General features: G+C 39.4%; 2 protein-coding genes across 3 annotated transcripts in view; one reads left to right on the top strand and one right to left on the bottom strand.

Annotated features, from left to right (window-relative positions):
• Nucleotides 1-17,509, top strand: part of LOC308631972 (zinc finger protein 383-like) — a 161,246-nt gene that overhangs the window by 117,108 nt on the left and 26,629 nt on the right. The gene's annotated exons all lie outside the window — the stretch shown is intronic.
• The window catches only part of IARS1 (isoleucyl-tRNA synthetase 1), a 64,061-nt gene that overhangs the window by 34,846 nt on the left and 11,706 nt on the right, over nt 1-17,509 (bottom strand). For both annotated transcript variants that reach the window (XM_081263718.1, XM_081263719.1), the window contains 10 exons: nt 16,600-16,717; nt 13,616-13,763; nt 10,870-10,957; nt 10,584-10,644; nt 9,441-9,536; nt 6,470-6,592; nt 5,540-5,631; nt 4,105-4,203; nt 2,220-2,346; nt 889-962 (listed from right to left, as the gene is read on the bottom strand). In XM_081263718.1, the coding sequence (XP_081119844.1) occupies nt 889-962; nt 2,220-2,346; nt 4,105-4,203; nt 5,540-5,631; nt 6,470-6,592; nt 9,441-9,536; nt 10,584-10,644; nt 10,870-10,957; nt 13,616-13,763; nt 16,600-16,717 (1,026 nt within the window). The remainder of the gene's footprint in view (nt 1-888; nt 963-2,219; nt 2,347-4,104; nt 4,204-5,539; nt 5,632-6,469; nt 6,593-9,440; nt 9,537-10,583; nt 10,645-10,869; nt 10,958-13,615; nt 13,764-16,599; nt 16,718-17,509) is intronic.

Below are 17,509 nucleotides of genomic sequence, written 5' to 3' on the forward strand. Positions count from 1 at the left end.
TGGTAATGGGGATTGAGTCCAGGAGCACTCTGCCACTGAGCTGCATCTCCAGCCAGTTTTCGTTTTGAGACAGGGTCTTGCTAAATTGCCCAGACTGGCCTTGAATTTCTGATCTTCTTGCCTCAGCCTCTCAAGTCACTAGGATTTCAGGTGGGCCACCACCTTGCTTGGCCTTCTCATTGTTACTTTAGAGTGTACTTCTACTCATGAAAAAAAAAAGTTAATGAAGCCTGTAATCCCAGCTACTTGGGAGGCTGAGGCAGAATGACCAAATTTTAAATTTCAAAGTCAGTCTGGACAACTTAGTGAGACCCTGTCACAAAAATGAAACTTGAAAAAAGAGCTGGTGATATACCTCAGTGATAGGGGTAGTTACCTAGCACATGTGAAGCCCTGGGCTTAATTCCCAGTATGGCAGGAAAAAAACCAAAACGAAACTGTCAAAACAGTATGGCTATTATACTAACAGTACCCACCTACATCTTGTGTTTACCATGTTTCTTGGTTGCATCAAAAGGCCATGTCAAGCGAGTCATCTATGCCATCTGGGTTTGTGCAAGGACACTCCAAAATGGGTGTTCATACAAAAAAAGAATTGTCTAAGGACGCATTTCTCAGAACATATCCCATAGTTAAGTGAAGCACAAATGAAAATGCATTTGTAAACAGAAATGTCAGCCATTCTCAAAGGCTTTTGAGAGTACCACACTTTATTGTCACCTGGTGTTTCAACTGGGGAGGGAGGACATATATTACCTTAATCCTATGCAAGTCATCAATAGTGATTCACAAACTAGCGCTTGCCATGTGCAGCTATGTAATTTGCTAGGTATCATGTCTCAGTAGGAGGTGACAGGACTGAAGTGAATTAATCATTGAGAAACTGACCTCTCTCTGTGGAGATCCGAGATTTTTGCTCCTGACAGTTCTTCAAGTTCTGCCACTGACCCAATGCAAACTACCTGTTAAAAATAAAGTTAAAAGAAAGAGTTCCTTAGAGCCAGAGAGATCAAACTGAATTAATTTACGTGATATTCCTGTTTGAGAAACCTCTGATTTTTCCTTAAAAGCTCATTAAAATACCAATCTGGGCTGAAGGACACTATCTTCAACATGGCTGACTGTTCAACAACACCATACAGTGGTCTCTGACAAGGCAAGCACTAACTTGTCCACTTTATTATCTACCCTATGTCAGAGGGCTCTTACGTGGGGATTTTAAACACTGACAGCCATCATTTTAATGGGTAATTATGAAGGGTTTACTATGTGCAAATCTCTGCCAAAATCATGGTGAAATGCATAAGAGAAATGCCTTGGACTATTATTCTAAGGCATCTGCGTTTCTTCCTGGCACCTAGAACTTTAATCTGGAATCTTCCCAAGACAAAGCTAGAACTAAGTTAGTGTTCTTGGATCAGATCAAAATACTCAGCCTAACTCACAAGATGTTAGGATTTATCTAAGTAAGGAAGTGAGAGATGGGGCTTGCTGGTACACTCAGAATTAGGGGAATCATTTGACCGGGGCTGTGCCAGCGGGAGCTGCTGTGGGTTCTCATCTAGCAAGGGGGTTTCTGCTACCTACAGGCACCCACAGTCTCTTTCTCCGTCTTTCCTGTCTAGTTCCCCAAAATCTTCTGATTCAGTTACTTCACAGCTGCCTCTTAGGTCCCTAAAGGAAAGTGACAAGTCCCCAGGGTGCCATTGCTTATCTTTGCTGTAAAGCTCTCAGTAATAGCAGAAGACCCTCTCATGGAAATATGTCTGTGTATCTGCGCATGTACACACATGGACACACACACACAAATTTTTGTAAGTTTACTAATGCAATTTTAGAAGTTTACCAAAGTCATCAACACAATGTTAAATTTTTTTCAAGTTCTGCTTTTTCATTATCTATGTTAGCTTAACCTTAAGTTAATGCTATAACTTAATGCACAGAGGAAGAGATCTGTGTAACACAAGAATAAAGCACTTAATATGTGGATTTCCCTGAGAAAAACGCAGAAGGTATTTTCCACTTTTTATAGAAGAAAATTTAGAAATTCAAATACTAAAAATAATTATTTTATGTCATGATTCTAGGAAAGAATAGAGAAAAAAAGAGATGAAATAAGAAAGGGGCAAAGAGAGAAAAACATGACTTTACACCACTTTCACGCTGCATGAGCAAAGTGCCCCAGCACAGTCCACACAGGACACATGGCCCCACCTCACCTCCTCAAAGTCTTCACTGACCCACAGTGGGATGGGGGTGCCCCAGTATCTGTTTCTGGAAATTGCCCAGTCACGTGCATCTTTCAGCCAATTTCCAAACCGCTTTTCTCGCACAAACTCTGGCACCCTGCCGTAGTACATTAGACAATCATTGAAGAACAAAATTCCATTGAAATAAAAATTGTAAATTATATTCATGTAAGCTTTTGTGAATCAAATGATACAAAACACTGAGCTCACTGCTAGGAACATGTTTTCTTTTTATTTTTTTTCCCCCCAATACTGGGGATCGGACACAGGAGTGCTCTACCTCTGTGCCTAACCCTTTTTATTTTTTGAGACAGGGTCTCCCTGAATTGCTAAGGCTGGCCTTGAACTTGAGATACCAGAAGCATATTTTATAATGGATAGTACCAGCATACGTGATAGCCTTTGCTTCCACTGACTTGACCCAAAGCATATACATTCCCCACATCCTCCTTGTCAGCTGGGGACCAACACAGACCTCTCTTGACTAGCCACCCTGACTCTAGCAGCCTCATTCCAATCAATTCTAGTCTTCATGTCATCTGATGACATCAGCTTTACTAAAAAGTATTAGCATAAGCTCCCAACGAGCTGGGTAATTGGAAGTTTCTCTGTGGCCCTCTCTGGTCTCCTCCCTGGTCATCCCTGATCTTGCATTTTAGCCTTCAGCAATGAGGTTAAGTTCCTCAGCATGTGACTCCCCATCTTTCTCTGCCATTCAGTCTTCCTTCCCTCTGCCACCTCTACTACTCCCAGAACTTCTACTATTTTGACTGGAAAAGAGCTCCTTATTCCTTAAGGTTCAGCTTTGCAGGAATTCCTCTAAGCACAAGGCTGAGTCAGGGTATTGCCAGGCTTCTAAATACATCTTCTTCTTTTGGGCACTGCATTTTTATCCTGCTTTCTACAGATCAGTTAATATGTCTATACTCCTTTCAGGTTACCTTATTCCACACTACTACCTTACACATTAGGGGAACTGATGAGCTTGCTAGCTTTAGATGAAAAAGCTGCTTTTTGAGAAGTCACACTTTGCTATAATGTATCAGAAAGCCATAGTTTAAAACCATTTTTCTTTATTGTCCTAAGATCTTCTCAATTTCCCCAAATCAAATACAATTCTTTGGTTGGGTTAAGTCCCTGTGGGAAGTAAGAATTGAAATCCAAACTCTCAGCGAAAAACATTCTTTTGAAATGCAGATTTGAACTTTGTTTCATTTTGCAAATTCAAACTTTGCTTAATTTTATAAACACAGGTGGAGATGACATTGTCATCTATTTGCCAAACTTCAGCTGCAGAGAGAAAAGTTTCTGAGCTTGGAGTTTATCTATACCAGGAACTCAACAAGCACCAAAAAATGGCTAAGTACAAATGGTGTTTGTGGATACACCACAAAATATTTATCCTGAAAAATTTTATTTGATGTTAGCAGAGGGAGTAACGCCAGAATTTTTCCTCCAAAGTCATTTTACTATGTAAAACATATAAGGGGCTGTTTCTCATTTCCATTGGGTTTTAAAGAAAAAAAGGCTCCTTTACATGTTGTATTATAAGAATATTACTCTTGTATATTAAATTATTTTATGCTCCTTTACATACAGAATAGAGACAGCTATTACAATGAACAAAAAAAGATGGTTATAGGGGCTGGTAGAGTGCTTGCACAGTGTGTGACGCACTGGGTTCGATCCTCAGTACCACATAAAAATACATAAATAAAATAAAGTTATCATGTCCAACTTAAAAAAAAAGATGACTATAAAAATTATAGTCATAATAAAAATTGTGACTTGGGAGAGTGTACACCATACTAACTAAAGCAAAGGACAGTATGAAGAAACAGATCTCACTGCTCACCAGTAACACAGGTCGTTGTTCTTCAGTAGCTGCTCCACCATGTGCTCCACTCGTACAAACCAGCTGGGCACTGCTTTGTAAATGAGCGGAGTGTCTGATCTGGGGAGGCAAACACAGATGGAGCCAGTCAGGAGAGATGTAAGCACCCAAGGAAAACTGACTTTCAGTCTTTTATTAATACACCACTATCTACCTGGACTTCTGCTTAGACGTACACATACATACACGTTATACTGTACTGTATTTTTAAATTTTAATTATTTCATTTTATTCTATTCTATTTTATTTTTTAGTACTGGGGATTTCATTCAGGGATGCTTTATCACTGAACTACACGCTCAGAACTTCTTATTTTTTAATTTTGAGACAGGCTCTCTATAAGTTACTGAATGAAGCTGGCCTCAAACATGTGATCTTCCAGTCTCAGCCTCCGAAGCTACTGGGATTACAGGGTGTGGTGCCACTGAGCCTGGTTAAAATTCATTTTTATTATAGATGCAAATGTCTTAAGTCTTAAAAATTGGTCATCTCACTGGGGGCAGTGGCATATGCCTGTAATCCCAGCAGCTTGGGAGCTAAGGCAGGAGGATCAGAGTTCAAAGCCAGCCTCAGCAATGGCGAGACACTAAGCAATTCAGTGAGACCCTATCTCTAAATAAAATATAAACGAGGACTGGGAATGTGGCTCAGTGGACAAACAAACAAACGAACAAACAAAAAAACTCAACACCATCTCCACAATACTACGAAGGACAAAACCCAATAAAAGAACGAGACCAGAGGTGGATGCAGTACACCCTTGGAAGGCTGCAGCAGGATTGTAAATCTGAGGACAGTCTTACTGAGAGACCCCAAGGCAACTTAGTGAAAGATCTTGTCTTAAAATAAAAAACAAGAAAGACTAGGTACACAGCTCAATGGTAAAGCACACCTGTGTTCACTACCCAGCACAAAATAAGTAAGTAAATAAATAAATACCAACACTAGAAAGAAAAACAAGAGTTCTACTGATGACAGTTTTCTAAGATGTGATGTGACTGTCAGCAGAGAGACAAAATATGGGGACTGAATTTTAGGCCACTGAACACTAGATTTTGATCCACATATTTGTAGCATGAGGCTGTATTAAGACTTGATATCATAACATTACATTTCTCAATAAATTCCATTATAAAATTTCAAAGATGTTTGGCATCCTTAAAAAAGAAAAAAAAAAAAATGTGGCCACAACATAAAATAGTGTGTGTCCCCCAACCCCACAACTCCCAAGGAAAGAAACAACTTTTTTGCATTATCCTAAAAATAAGAGGGCAGTTTCCAAATACTAACTACAGGGTACCCCTGAGATGGATCCTATGAATATGAAGGTACAGGCACACAAACGGCGTAACCAGAGTGTGGAGCTTCAGCTACGATAGTCTTGGCCTCCTCTCACCTCCAGCAGAAAGGATAGCTGTGTGTGAAGGTGCTGGCAACAAGAAGTCTGCCCTGTTCCTTCAAGGTCCTGATGATGTTTTTGTCGGCATCCTGTTAAAAAATAAAAATTCAGTCATTAAAACATCCTATCAGGGCTGGGGATGAGGCTCAGCAGTAGAGCGCTTGCTTACCACGTGCGAGGCCCTGGGTTCAATCCTCAGAACCACATAAAAATAAATAAAATAAAGATATTGTGTTCAACTACAACTAAAAAATAAATATATATAAAAAAACTATCATACTTAGCAGCAACATAATTATATTAGTAAAATCGAACATTGTGTTGTGACTTAAAGGCATCAAAAAAATGTGTCATTAAAAAAACAGTGTTCACTTTTAGTCACATAAATACATTCCATGATGCTTTTTAAAAGGGGGGGAACGACACTGGGGATTAAACCCAGGGACACTTGACTACTGAGCTATAGTCTCAGCCCTTTTTATTTTTTAGAGACAAAGTCTCTACACTGCCCAGGCTGGCCCCAAACAGGTTACTCTCCACCTCACCCTCCCATGTTGCTGGGATCACAGGGCAAACCATCACACCTGGCTCCATAACATTTAAGGAAGTTTTCAATCGGAAACCATTACCCCAAGGTCACAAAACTGCTTCATGAGACACAGAGTCCTATTTTTGACTCCTGCTCCTGAAACTAGAGCATGCTTCCTTTAAAGACATCATACCCGCCTAGTACAGCTGGTAGTATCTACCTCTGTTTGATTTGATGCTGAAACAAAAAAACCCCACCAAGTTCCTAGATGAATAACAACATAAGCTATAAATGAGAGAGATAAGTTGCACTGATTTCCTTACTTGAGGAGGAAAAAGGGGGTACTGATCAATGAAATATATATATAAGAGCAACATCCTTCTGATCTTACTACAAACCTTCACATACTGTCCCACGAAATGTGTCACTTCTTCTGTGAAGCAGCCTGAAGCATCCACAGGACAAATAGGGAGTGAGTCTTTCTGAATAATGTTGAAGTCCATGCAGACCCGATAGTCATCCTGGGAAAAGGGAACGGAGGAGCAAGAGGGAAGAATAAAACAGCTGAATGTACGAGGAAGGAGGAAAGCATGAAATGGTAGGTTTACAAACTTTTGAGTATTCTGATATATACACATAATCAGCTTCATCCTTTTAACTAAAGGTGATTCAAGGACCATTTAGGGTTTCCAACAATTATTTCACAGACCTGCCATATACAGCAGGATATTCACTGAGATGACAGAGAACATACATGAATATTTTAAAACTAAGTCAAATTTGATTCATAACAGGGCTGGGGATGTGGCTCAAGTGGTAGCGTGCTCGCCCTAGCATGCATGAGGCACTGGGTTCGATTCTCAGCACCACATAAAAATAAAATAACGATATTGTGTCCACCTAAAACCAAAAAATAAATTTTTTTTTAAAATTTGATTTATAACAGCAGCATATATACAAATCTAAAAAACAAAGGCATATACAGGTATAAAGCACAATCTACCGCACCACAAGATGCTTGATATACATCTGGGCATGCAACTTATCAAAGGATGCCAATAATAATCTAAAACCAAGGTATTCACTTTATAAATATATCATGGGGGCTGGGGAGGTGGCTCAAACAGGTAACACGCTTGCCTGGCATGCGCGGGGCACTGGGTTCGATCCTCAGCACCACATAAAAATAAAATAAAGATGTTGTGTCCACTGAAAACAACAAACAAACAAATAAATAAATAAATCACGGTGCCTCAGGAATAGCCTTGAAGAGTGTTTACCATTAGACCTGCATATCAGCAATGCCGAGCACTTCATCACACTAGCTCATTTAGCCCTCATGATGATGCTGCAAGGAGGCAGAAGGTGTACTAGGGTTTCACAAGTGCTTTCCTTGCACACAACAGTGATGACCCCCATGTTACACATAAGGGGGCTGACACACAAAGAAGTCAGCTGCAGGGTATAGGGTTGTGGCTCAGTGGTAAAGTGTTTGCCTAGCATGTGTGAGGCACTGGGTTCGATTCTCAGCACCACATAAAAACACATAAATAATTAAAGGTCTGTCAATAACTAATAAAAATTAAAAAAAAAAAAAAAAAAACCACAAAAACCCAAAACAAGAAGTCAGCTGCAAAGTGGCAATAGTAAGAGTCAAATCAAAACAGCCCACTTCAGAGCCTACAGTGTCCACTAACATGCTATGCTGCTTAAATATGAAGTTACAGAGGCTGTTAGACTGAAACTACTCTGGTTTGACTATAAGACAAGCTAGAAAGCTAACATGCTTCTCCCTGGAACTGAATTGCTTGGGTGGTGGGATGTGTGGGCAGACAGGAAATGCCCAAGACACAAAAACTAGAAATATTAAGTGCAGTGCAAACAGCCCTCAGCCACTGCGATAAGAAAAAAGCAGCCCCTTGAATGGAGGGGGAATAGGTGATGTTCAACACAGTGATGTACTGTACTGCCAGGCAAAGACAAGGTAAGTTGAGGCCTCTTAGAAAATGTTTTCCAAGTGGGCTTAAAAAGTATAGTTTGCAGAACTGCATGGTATAACTATAGATATGTGAAGTATAACTATAGTTAGTAACAACTATTCACACTTAACAAGGACAATCTGAACTATGATTCAAAAACATGAAGCTATCTTTATTTTTTGGTGCTGTGACTCAGCTACAGAAGTTGTATTTTTATTATGTACTATCAGTGGAGTAATCATTACCAGCGGACACTAAAAATTTTTTGACCTCATATGTGACCAGTTCCTACAACACTAATTGGTATCATTAAGACTACTCACATCAAATATGAATAATTATTAGGCCTATTAAGGAAATGTTGAGTTTATTGTATATAAATAACAATGGCATGGTGACTACATTAAAAAGAAACGTCCTTATCAGTCACAGATGCACCTGGAATTATTTAAAGAAAGACATGAGGTTGAGGATTTGCTTCAAAATCCTCTAGCCAAAATAAAAGAGGTACAAGGGAAAGAAGGGAGAACAAAATAAATTATTATAAGAAAGTCCAGAGTCTATAGGTGCCCTGTGGGCACTATTCTTGCACTAGTGACCACAGGGACTCTCACTCTTACAGTATTAGGCACTGTGCTAAACTCCAGGGACATGATGACATTTAATCTTTCAGTTACCCCAATAGGCAACTACCATCCTTCATCCTACAGAGGAGAAAAGGAAATTTAGACAGGCTACAACACTTGCCCAGGATCTTCCCATCAGTAGCAGGACCACGATTCAAGGTTTACTCTAAAGCAACATGCCTTTACAAATCTCTGTTATTTGTTTATATCTTTATATATAAATTACATTAAAGGGAATGTATTGTTAGAAAAATTTTTATTCTAGGAAAAACATAAAAGGGAGCACCCTTCTATAGGGTTTAGGAAGGTAAGGACAGATTCTTCCTCCTGATCTTATAGTATTTGGTTAAGAACAAGTAGAGGAAATGGAAGAGATCTTTATTTTGATGGTCCAAGTGTTTGCACATCTCTAAGTGCTGTTAAAATTTACAGAGCTTGTCAACTGCACACACAAAGACAGACATTTACTACATGTAAACCATGAAAGAATGAATAAAGACACAACAGGAATGGTGGCCTTTTGGAGCTTAAATGTCTGGCCACAGACCAGGATTTTACCCATCATTTCCAGAAACCAGTTCACAATGAGTGGAAACTGCAGATACAAGTTTAACATGCCATCTTGGGAGGAGTGAGCCAAAGAAGAGGCTGACTCCATAGTCCACACGAGAAGAGCCTGATGACACATAAGACTCAGCATCCCGTGAAAAGTAGCTATTGACATTTACTTCTCATAAGTAAGTTTGCAAGATTCTGCTACTCACAGCACCAAAGTAAGGGGCCTGATGTACAACCCCTGTGCCTTCTTCCTCCTTCACATAGTGGTCAACAAGCACAGTGAAAGCGCCATTCTCTTTACACTGCAAAAAAAGAAAGGTTGGCAGGCATCAGGGATGGAGAGAAAAACACTTCTGCATCAACAATGCTAAGAGCCCGAAAAACCCTTTAGCGTGTAAAATTATTTTCAGAAATAGAAAAGATAGGATTATTCAGGTTGGGAAGAAACCTGATGATTAAAGACATCATTTCTCTGGATAGTGGCTCACTATTTATTAATGATGCAATGATCTGAAGACTTACAGATAAAAATTTCTAATTTTTGTGGCCACATAACTGGGCTTCTTCATTATTTTCCCTTGCCTGAGCATGAACTAGCATATGGTCTCACTTCTGGTTTATTTCCATTCATTGCATGTGCTTTGCTTTCCTCTTCCTTTCAACCCAGCTCAAGCAATTCAGTCACAGAAGGAAATTTCAAAGAATATGGATAGGGGAATCAAGAGGCATAAGGTCCCTAGTACAGTATAAACAATACATAGATACATATACAAATCTAACAAAGCATAAGGTGACTCCTTCTATAATGTGAGAGCATTATTTAAAAATTCCCACATAAGCTGGGCATGGTGGCACAAACCTGTAATCCCAGGGACTCAGGATGTTGAGGCAGGAAGATGAGAAGTTTGAGGCCAGCCTCAGCAACTTAGTGAAGCCCTAAGCAACTTAATGAGACCCTGTCTCAAAATAAAAAGGGCTGGGGATGGATGTGGCTCAGTGGTGGTAGAGTGGTAGAGTGTCCCTGTGTTCAATAGCCAGTACCAAAAAACAAAACACCCTAAAAAACCCCAACCCCTGCCCCCGCTTTTTGTGGTTCTGAGGATTAAATCCAGGGCCTGTGCATGCCAAATGACTATAATTGAGCTATACATCCCAGACATTCCCACATGAATTTAATGATTTAAACCAGAAGGCAACAATTTAATTTTGTTAATGCTAATTCAGATTGTGGGTTCAGGCACACTCACATGGACAATCCAACAATAAGAACTGAATCCACTCATCACTTCACTGCAGTAATCAAAGAAATGGATGTGGGGAGTCCCTGCCATGGTGTTCCCTATACTTACCTTCACAAAATAGTCGAACAGAGGCTTGTACTTCTTGCCTTTGAGAGAGACACCAGGAAATCTGAAAAAAGGAGAAATGCAAATTCACTGTTAAGTTAAAGAAATGAGGCTGCAAGTCACACTAAGTCACCGCTTTCACTGGTTTCCTGACCCTTAGTCATGAGAGCAGAACTAGTACTTAGGACTCAACTTGAAAAGTACAGTGGTGGGTAATAAAGTTCGTCTCTTTAAAACTAAAGTCAGACACACATATATATACCCACATATCAACTATCTGAATAATTACCTTTCAAGGACCTCATAGTCACTCTCCATTTTATAGAGGGCTGATAATCTTGCTTCCATTAAAATGAGTAATTTTCCTCTGGCAACATCTATGAGAATGAGAAAAGGTAGACCTCAGTGAGATTCAGACAGACTGGCTCTCGAGACATGCATCAGGCCTATTTCTTTGCTGAAAAGCTCCTGTGCCACCAGCACCAGAGTGCTCAGGACTTGGAGGGGAGCACTGCACAGAACACTGCAGCACCCTGCTTTCCAGACCTGTGTCAGACAGACCCTAAAGGCATATAGGCAGCTGGCTGTTATTTTACTTCTCACCCATATCCATTTGTAGAAAGTTGGTCTTATTTTCTCCTTCTACAGGTTAATACATGTGCATGTTTAAAAAATCAGAACATTAACAAAAATCAAATGGCTCACAAAGTAAAAGTCCCATACAATCTCACTCCCTCTCAGATATCCTCATTCAGGTGTCTCTCCATCCAGATTTTTTAATTGTAGTTGAACATGATACCTTTATTCTATTTATTTATTTTTATGTGGTGCTGAGGATCAAACCCAGGGCCTTGCACGTGCTAGGCGAGCGCTCTACCACTAAGCTACAACCTCAGCCCCTCTTTTAATTTTTTCAAATATTATGAGGCAATATTCTATACGGTTTTGCAACTTGTTTTCATATAATATTTTGTGAACATTTCTCCATATATTACCATGCATACATCTTTCTAATTCTTTTTATTCTTTCTTTTTTTTCCAGTGCTGGGATCAAACACAGGGCCTGTGTGCAGGAAGCCATCCATGAAATACATGAGGACCTTCTCTCAGCATGGAAGCCAGGAAGGGATAGGCATGGCATTGGGAACTTCCTGTGGTTATCCTGAGGTGACAGACTGCCCAATGCATGTTACCCTCTGCTCTGCTAGAAATGTTCCTCATAGTAGCATCTGAGATGGGTGTAACCCATTAGGAACTGACCAGACCACATTTCAAGAATGAATAGTACTCTATTGTATGTAAATAACTGTATTTTGTTAATCAATTCATCTGTTGATAAGACACTTGGGATGCCTCCAACTTTTGGCTACTGTGAATATTCCTACTGTGAAAATGGGCACATCAATATTTGTTCAAGTCCCGTTTCTCAATTCTTTGAGGTAAATACAAAAAAGTGAAAATTTTGAGCCGAGCATGGTGATGCATGCCTATAATCTCAGTGACCCCCAAGAGACTAAGACAAGTGGATCACAAGTTTTAGGCCAGACTCAGCAGCTTAGTGAGGCCCGAAGCAACTTAGCAAGACTCCATGTCTCAAAAGAAAAAGGGCTAAGGATGTAGGTCAGTGGGAGAGCATCCCTGGGTTCAATCCCTACTATCAGTACCCCGGCAAAGGTTTTCTTTTCGCTGTTTTAGGGATAGGACCCAATGGTGTTCTATCACAGAGCTACATGCTAGCCACCTACTCCCTTTTTATACTGAGAAAGAGTGTTTCACTAAGTTGCTGAGGCTGCCATTGAACTTGCAATTCTCCTGCCTCAACCTCCCAAGTAGCTGTGATTATTGGTGTGTATCACTGCATCTGGCTGGCAGTGGGTTTTTCTCTTCTTTGTGTCATTTCCCTTCTTTAAGCTATCCAAATATGAAGGTACACTGATAGACTCAACCTGATCTTTTCTTAAAATTGGGAGCCATCTCGCCACAAAGCCATAAAAAGATAATTTCGGCTTTACTATAAATTACTGCAAATTCTGAACCTGCTTGGAATGCCTGCCCGTGCCTTGAACTCACCCATGCCTGGCTCTCTGACCAGATAGCAGCCCTCTCTGAAACTTTAGTGACACCTCATAAATACTGGCCTTCCCTGGCCAGACAACGACCCTCTCTGAGGCTCTAATGGTCCTCATAAATTCTGATGGTAGGGCTAGCAAAAAATGTAAACTGCCATTAGTGAGATGCTTGTCAGAGTTCTGTTATCTGTAACCCCTCTTTGTGTAACTTTCTGGGCTATAAAGCTGGGCTGCAGGAAAGCTGGGATTGCTGTCTTGTTCCCACGGTTTTGGGAGGGAGAGGCAGCCCGGCTAGTCAAAATAATAAGCTTGCTTTAATTTGATTTTAATTGGAGTCAGTGGTCTTTTCTTGTATCCTGGTCTAACAACACTTACTCACTAAGTACATATTCTTTTTTCATTTAAGTCTCTATGGAAGGTAGTTGAGCCTGTGATAACTCTCTACCAGGGAATATTTGAAAGGCATAAAATTCTCAAGTTCTGGTACTGATTTCTAAAAGTGAATATGTGATGTCATGTTTTTGAATCTTACAGTCTTAATCTGTCTTAAGGGCATGAAGTATAAAAGCAGCTTACAAACTGAAAATAATGACAAGATTTTACTTTCTACTTTTTAATATTTCAGAATTATTTTAATCTTTTAGTGTTACTTTTCAATCAGAAATGAAAGAATCTTAAAGTCTACCTACCTTTCTGATTAAATAAAATTCTTTGATTGCTTTGGTACTGGGGACTGAACCCTGGGATGCTTTACCACTGAGCTAAGTGCCAGCCCTTTTCCTTTTTTTCTTTCCCCCTGAATTTTGAGATAGGATCTTACTAAGTTCTTAGGGCCTTGCTAAATTGCTGAAGCTGGCTCTGAACTTGCAATCCCAAATTGCTGGGACTACAGGTGTGTACCACCTAGCCTGGGTAAATAAAATTATCTTACGTATATTTGTCACAACTAACCAGGCACCCACTTACCTTTAATCTTCACATATTGCATATCTGGATTAACACAGAGGGCAAGATTACTAGGTAGAGTCCAAGGAGTAGTTGTCCAAGCAACTAAGGAGATACTTTCATCTTCCTCCAAAGGGAAAGTTACAAATATTGAGGGATCTTGAACATCCTGAAACAAATTGAGGTAAAGTACTATTTTACAAACCCTCAATAATAGTCATAAAATAAAAGGAAACAAACCCTAAATAGGACTAAACAGAATAAAACGAGCTCTCAAAAACACCATTTACTAGCAGGGTGTGGTAATCCCATCGATTCGAGAGGCAGAGGCAGGAAGATCATGAGTTCAAAGCCAGTCTCAGCAATAATACCGTCTGATAAAATATACAACAGGGCTAGGGATGTGGCTCAGTGCCCCTGAGTTCAATTCCTGGAACACACCCCACCAAAACAAAAACAACAACAACAACAAAAACCTGTTTACTGAGTGGTGTGCTGGTACATGCCTATAATCCCAGTGACTTGAGAGGCAGAGGCAGGAGGACTGAAAGTTTGAGGCCAGCCTAGCAATTTGCCCAGGCCCTAAGTAACTTAGTGAGATCCTGTCTCAAAACTTAAAAATGGGCTGGGGATTTTGCTCAGAGGTAAACTATCTGTGGGTTAAGTTCCCAGCACCAAATAAAACAAAGCAACCATGCACCACATTTATAAAACAAAAGTTCAAAGCAAGAAATTTCACATAAAATTTTTAATACTTAGCTGGGCATGGTGGTGCACGCCTATAATCCCAGTGGCTCAGGAGGCTGAGACAGGATGATCATAAATTCAAGACCAGTCTCAGCAATTTAGCAAGACCCTAATCAACTTAGTGAGTATCTCAAAATAAAAACTAAAAAATAGACAGGCATGGTGGCATACACCTGCAATCCCAGTGGCTTGGGAGACTGAAGCAGGAGAATAGATGGAAAGTTCAAAGACAGCCTCGGCAACAGTAAGGTGCTAAGCAATTCAGTAAGACCCTGTCTCTATGAAAAGGAATAAAAGAATGGAGGATCTATTTTAGATCTATTTTATAATAAGCCTATGAAGAGTTAAGTCAACAAAACAACTGTTTTAGAAAATAGTTATCTTGGGGCAGGGGTTGTGGCCCTGTGGTAGAGCACTTGACTAGCACATGTGAGGCACTGGGTTTGATCCTCAACACCACATAATAAGTAAATAAAATAAAGGTATTTTGTCCACTATAACAAAAAAAATATTAAAAAAATACATAAGTTGGGTACAGTGGGGTATGCCTGCAAACTCAGCAAGATCTAAATAGAAAATAATCCTGGAACCATTATGAAATAATTAGAAATTGGAACACTACTAGCTGGGCGCAGTGGGGCAAACCTATAATCCCAGCTACTTGGGAGGCTGAGGCAGGAGGATTGTGAGTTCAAAGTCAGCCTCAGCAACAGTAAGGTGCTAAGCAACTTAGTGAGACCCTGTCTCTAAATAAAATACAAAATACGGCTGGGGATGTGGTTCAGTGGTTGAGTGTCCCTGAGTTCAATCCCTAGTATCTCCCCCAAAAAGAAATGTGAAAACTAAGTCATACATACACACATAAGTATATATAGTAAAAATATGCTATATATATCAGCAAATAATACACTTGAAAAGAACGCTAAAGATGATTGTTAAATGACTATGTTTAGGTGTGATAATGAATGTAATACGTATATATGGATAGTGCAGGACTAGCCACATTCAATGGTTGTTAGGATGCCAGAAGGGCACATGGGAGTTAATCACTATTTATATCCCATTTCTATTTACTTTTTCATGTGCTTGAAGTTCTCCATGTTAACGTGCATTTTTATTTTGCAGTGCTAGCAAGGGAACCTAGAGCCTCACATGTTAGGCAAGTGCTCTAACAGGTATATTCCCAGACCCAAGTGTTTTTATTTATGTATTTGCTTGGTATTGGTGATTGAACTCTGGGTCACTCACCTGAATAACATCCCCAGTCTCTTACATTTTTCATTCTGAGACAGAGTCTTGCTAAATTGCTGAGGCTGGGCTTGAACTTGCAATCCTCCTGCCTCACCCTCTGAGATGCTCGGATTATAGGTGTGTGTGTAACCACGCCCAGCCATCATTAAAAAGCAAAATATATTAAGATCTGGCAAAGCTCAGGCTTAGTAATCAGGTAGTATATTTTTCTCTATACTTTTATGTGCTTGAAATATTTTATTAAACAAACACAACATGAGCACAATCATAAGAAGACAAAGAGGAATTATCACATTCATCTCATAAGGATTTGCAAAGATCAAATGGAATATGTGAAAGCATCCTCTAAGAGGATAAGGCCTTATAAAATTTGAATTTTATTAATATAATTTCCAAACCTGGCTCCTGAAACAAGACTTCCAAACAAGTTAATATCCATTAAAAACAGAGGATTAGATAAACTTGCAAAAATGAAAACACTTCCTATATTTCAGAAGATTCCCTGCCATTTACCATCTGTCTAGATGAGGTAAAGAAAATCAGAATGTCGCAACACCTCTGTCACACTAATGACAGGTAGAGACTCCATTTCATCAAAGAACAGGTCATAATATAATTCACCATCCCAAATTTTCTTCCCAACATCTAATGATGTACCAGGTCCCAGATACAGCACAAAGTCACCCAAAACGGTAACCATTAATTTTGAGTGGTGGGAAGTATGTCAGAGCTGGAATTATAAATGAAGAGAAGCATAAAAATATGCTCAAAGCAAGCAAAATCTATAAGACACCTCATAAATTCAATGTAAACAAAATCAAATGCTCATTTTAATCGTAAAAGAGGCTTCATTCAGCGACTGGTAACATCATCAGTACTCAGTAGTGACCAATGCCAAGACTGCCATTCCATGTTGGGGCTACCTGGGAGTACTTAATGATGTTTACAACCATTCAACCTCCAGGTACATTACTTGGCACTGAACGATATCTCACCATTTCACATACCTTATAATTCTGGTGGGATTCGAAGTTGGAAAGTGGAGTGTTACATGCAGTGGAGAAGGGCATGACTTTCACCCCTCTGTATACAAGGCCTTTGTCATAGAGTTGTTTAAAGACCCACCTGGCAAGTAAAGAGTTAGGAGTTTCATAATTACATACAAAAATCTATTTCCTCAAAAGCAAATATTTATGAACATTTTCAGTTTCTGTCTGCCAAAGAAGTGAAAAAATGTCTCATTTGTGGACTAAGTAGTAAATTACATCAGATCTTATAATTAATTACAAGACATTAAATAAACACTAAATATGCTACTCTCTATTGACATTTTTACGTTCATGACATAATGTGAAGACCATTCAGCACAATGAAGGGCCAATGATATAAATCTGTACCTATCAGCATACATACTAAAATTTTTAGAAATGCTAAAAAAACAACAAGATAATAATTATGGTTGGCATTTCAGAGCTGATCCTTTAGTTTTCTGGTCTACTATTTAAATTTCATAATAGTTTAACAAATGTAATTAAAAAAATAAACAACTGGGGTTAGGATCAGCTATTTCTTGTACATTTAAAAAACAATATTTTAGTTGTAATTGGACACAATATCTTTACTTTATTTTTATGTGGTGCTGAGGATGAAACCCAGGGCCTTGCACGTGCTAACCGAGTGCTCTACTGCTGAGCCACAACCCCAGCCCCTTCTCGTACATTTTTAAAATATTTTTTTGATAGACCTTTATTTTTAAAATTTATTTATTTAGATGTGGTGCTGAAAATCGAACCCAGTGTCTCACACATGTGAGGCAAGTGCACTACCACTGAGCCACAGCCCCAACCCCATATTTCTTGTACATTTAATCAAAACTTTTACTGAGCTTTTAAATGTGCTGTGTTAAGCTAAGTACAC

Source organism: Spermophilus citellus (assembly GCF_964194105.1).
Source record: "Spermophilus citellus genome assembly, chromosome: 12".
Taxonomy (NCBI): domain Eukaryota; kingdom Metazoa; phylum Chordata; class Mammalia; order Rodentia; family Sciuridae; genus Spermophilus; species Spermophilus citellus.